The following is a 4,521-nucleotide window of genomic DNA, read 5'->3' as shown; positions in this document are numbered from 1 at the left end:
GATAGTCCACAGGTGAAAGCAACTGCTCCTGTCAAAGTATATGTTCCTCCAATCCCATTTCCACAGAGATTGTAAAAACATAAACTCGACAAGCAATTCCAGAAATTTTTGGATGTGTTCAAGAAGCTGCATATTAACATACCATTTGCTAAAGCTTTAGCCCAAATGCCCAGCTATGCTAAGTTCATGAAGGATATTCTATCAAATAAGAGGAAGCTGGAAGACAATGAAACAGTCATGCTTACTGAGGAGTGTAGCGCAATTCTCCAACACAAATTACAACCGAAACTAAAAGACCGAGGGAGTTTTACTATTCTTTGTCACATTGGTAATTTGTATATAGATAAGGCGTTGTGTGATCTACGAGCTAGCATTAATTTAATGCCTTTATCTCTTTTCCGGAAACTAGGTTTGGGGGAAGCAAAACCGAAACTAGGTTTGGGGGAAGCAAAATCGACAACAGTTTCACTACAGTTGGCTGACAGGTCGATCAAACACCCTCGTGGTATTTGTGAGGATATTTTGGTGAAGGTTGACAAGTTTATCTTCCCAGCAGACTTCATTATTCTGGATATGGAAGAAGATAGAGACGTCCCCCTCATATTGGGTCGTCCATTTTTGGCTACGGGAAGGGCTTTGATAGATGTGCAAAAGGGTCAGTTGATATTGAGGTTAAATGAAGAAGAACTGACAATCAACGTGTTTCGAGCTTTCAGATTTCAGAGCGAACCGGATTCTTGCATGCAGATTGATGTAATAAAAGAAGCGGTGTTAGAGACATTCAAACTAGATCACCCTCAAGATCCGCTTGAAGCGTGCTTAGTACATTGTCAAGATTTACCATCAGACAAAGAGGAAGCAGAAGAATGTGCACGTTATTTGGCAGCCATACCACCATTCTTCAAGCAACCGCGTTTGGAGCTCGGTGAAAGACCTACAACACCTTTACCATCTATACAACAAGCTCCAACTCTTGAACTCAAACAACTGCCAACCCATCTTCGCTACGCATACTTGGGGGAAAAGAATTAACTTCCAGTAATTATCTCAAATAGTCTTACAGAAGTGGAAGAGGATCAATTGCTGAGGGTGCTTCGAGATCACAAGACAGCAATAGGATGGACGATATCGGATATAAAAGGGATCAGCCCTTCGCTTTGTATGCATAAGATACTGATGGAAGACGATTACAAAGCTTCAATCGAGCATCAATGCAGATTAAACCCGACTATGCAGGAGGTGGTAAGGAAAGAGGTGTTAAAGCTTCTGGATGCAGGGATCGTATATCCTATATCAGACAGCCATTGGGTGAGTCCATTGCAGGTCGTACCGAAAAAAGGAGGAATCACGGGTGGTTCCAAATGAAAATAACGAGCTTATCCCTACACGTACAGTCACGGGGTGGAGAGTTTGCATTGATTATCACAAACTCAACAACGCCACAAGAAATGATCACTTTCCCCTTCCTTTCATTGACCAGATGTTAGAGAGACTCGCTGGACATGCTTACTATTGCTTTTTAGATGGCTATTCGGGGTACAACCAGATCCCTATTGCACCTGATGATCAAGAGAAGACGACATTTACATGCCCTTACGGCACTTTCGCTTATAGGAGGATGCCCTTCGGCCTTTGCAACGCTCCAGCCACTTTTCAACGTTGTATGATGTCTATTTTCTCAGACATGGTGGGTAATATCATTGAGGTGTTTATGGACGATTTCTCAGTATTTGGAAAATCATTTAAGGAATGCCTTGAACATTTGGGAAAAGTGCTGCAGCGGTGTGAGGACACAAACCTCGTATTAAATTGGGAAAAATGCCACTTCATGGTTCAAGAAGGGATTGTGTTAGGACATTTAATCTCAGCACGGGGTATTGAGGTTGATAGAGCTAAGATACAAGTCATCGAAAAACTTCCACCGCCAGTAACAATAAAAGGAGTTAGAAGTTTCTTGGGTCACGCTGGGTTCTACCAACGCTTCATCAAAGACTTTTCCAAAATTTCGAAGCCATTGTGCAATTTATTGGAAAAAGGGGCCCCATTTCACTTTTCTGAGGAGTGCTTGATAGCTTTCAACACTTTAAAGAAAAAATTGGTTTCCGCTCCAGTGTTGGCTCCTCCAGACTGGGATTATCCATTTGAACTTATGTGTGATGCCAGCGATCATGCAGTGGGGGCAGTGTTGGGTCAACGCAAGGATAAGATTTCTCATGTTATCCACTATGCCAGCAAGACTTTAGATGAGGCTCAAATGAATTATGCTACTACGAAGAAAGAGCTTTTGGCAGTGGTGTTCGTTGTTGACAAATTCTAGTCATATTTGATTGGGTCAAAAGTGATTGTCTATACGGATCATGCAGCATTGAAATATCTAATGAGCAAGAAGGACGCAAAACCAAGGCTTATTCGATGGATACTCCTATTGCAAGAATTTGATTTGGAGATCAGAGACAAAAAGGGGAGCGAGAATGTTGTTGCAGATCATTTATCTCGCCTTGAATCACATGAGTCATACCCTACGGAGGAGATCAATGAAGTTTTCCCAGATGAAATGCTCTTTCAGATTATCACTACGCCATGGTATGCCGATTATGTGAATTATTTGGCTCGCTCCATCATTCCACCAGAATACTAGAGTCATCAAAAGAAGAAATTCTTCAGTGACCTAAAACACTACTTTTGGGATGATCAAATCCTTTACAGAAGGGGTCCAGATCAGATCATACGCCGTTGTGTGCCAGAAGTAGAACAATATCAAGTATTAGAATCATGTCACTCTGCACCGTATGGGGGCCACTTTGCAGCAACCAAGACAGCAGCAAAGGTACTGCAGTCGGGTTTTTATTGGCCTACGCTGTTCAAGGACGCACATTATATGGTGAAGAATTGTGATAAGTGCCAGAGAACAGGAAACATCTTAAGGAGGAACGAGATGCCCTTGAACGGTATCTTGGAGGTTGAAATATTCGACGTTTGGGGTATTGACTTCATGGGACCATTTCCTCCATCCTATGGTCAACAATACATACTGGTGGCAGTGGACTACGTGTCTAAGTGAGTCGAAGCTGTGGCTTTACCAACTAATGACGGCCGGGTAGTGACTCAATTTCTGAAGAAAAATATTTTCACAAGGTATGGCACCCCGAGAGCGATTATTAGTGATGGTGGAAAGCACTTTTGTAACCGCCTCTTTGCGTCGTTGTTGGCCAAATATGGAGTGAAACATCGTGTTTCGACTCCATATCATCCTCAGACTAGTGGGCAAGTGGAAATCTCCAATAGGGAATTAAAGAAGATTCTTGAAGCTACGGTCAATGCATCACGTAAAGATTGGGCTAAGAAATTGGACGATGCACTTTGGGCGTATAGAACAGCATTTAAGACTCCAATTGGCATGTCTCCATATCGACTAATATTTGGAAAGGCATGTCACCTACCCGTTGAGTTAGAACATAAAGCATACTGGGCGACGCACTTACTCAATTTCAATATGAGGGCAGCAGGAGAAAAGAGAGGTCTACAACTTCATGAGCTAGATGAGTTTCGTTTGGATTCGTATGAGAATACAAAGATTTACAAGGAAAAGACCAAGAGATGGCACGACATGCATATAAGGGAGAAAGAATTTGAGGTTGGTCAGCAAGTGTTGATGTTCAATTCACGCCTCAAACTTTTTCCAGGAAAGCTAAAGTCTAGGTGGTCGGGTCCATTCACAGTGGTAGCTGTGTTTCCACATGGTGCTGTGGAAGTGATGTCTCAAGATCAACAAAGGAGATTCAAAGTAAACGGACAACGGTTGAAAGCGTATTGGGGAGGTGACTATTCCAATGAGAAAACAACTGTGCCACTTGACAATGTAGAGTAGCCAGGACAACAAAGTCTAGCTAAAGACTATAAATAAAGCGCTTATTGGGAGGCAACCCAATTTCTGAACCTTTTAGTTATTTTGTTTTCTGCATTGCATTGCATATAGATTTATTTTAATTGTTAGTTGCATTAGATTTAGGCACGTTTACATTTATACATTATCATCATCTGGTCATGTTTCCATTGAAGCCCTTAAATATAATGTTGGTTATTTTGAGTGTTTGGACTAAGTAACATAGGTTTTGGATTATTTGATCTCTACTATTTGATGATTGCCATATGCAGGAACATGACGTCATGGAACACTCAGACCAACGTCGACCAAAGGGAAAGCATGATGAAAAAAAGATTGTCTAGCCGTCACCTACAGTACCTTCCACAGAAAAATTCGGGGAGTACCTTCGTCCTTTTCCTCCCAACCCCCTTACATTTTTTACTTATGTTTTAAGACATTGAGGACAATGTCTGGTTTACGTTTGGGGGTGGGAAACACTTTGTGTTTTTGGTTTTCGTATGTTTTCGTGTGTTGTTTTTCATATGTTTAAAAAAAAAACAACAAAAAAAAATTAATTAGTTAACTTTTTATTTTTGTTTGTTTGTGTGCTTGTGTGGGTTGGACAATTTGGCTGACAATGATGATTAAATTTGAGA

At 41.3% G+C, this 4,521-nt stretch overlaps 1 protein-coding gene across 1 annotated transcript; it reads left to right on the top strand.

The window, feature by feature from the left end:
• The first annotated feature begins 165 nt into the window (after window positions 1-165).
• LOC111372695 lies at window positions 166-1,032 on the top strand. The gene has a single exon (XM_022995085.1). It carries the CDS (start codon window positions 166-168, stop codon window positions 1,030-1,032), a length of 867 nt encoding a protein of 288 aa, XP_022850853.1.
• The last annotated feature ends 3,489 nt before the right edge of the window (window positions 1,033-4,521 follow it).

This window comes from Olea europaea, unplaced genomic scaffold (assembly GCF_002742605.1).
Source record: "Olea europaea var. sylvestris unplaced genomic scaffold, O_europaea_v1 scaffold10226, whole genome shotgun sequence".
Taxonomy (NCBI): domain Eukaryota; kingdom Viridiplantae; phylum Streptophyta; class Magnoliopsida; order Lamiales; family Oleaceae; genus Olea; species Olea europaea.
Note: the sequence above shows the minus strand (reverse complement) of the source record. Positions and strands in the feature narration are given on the sequence as shown.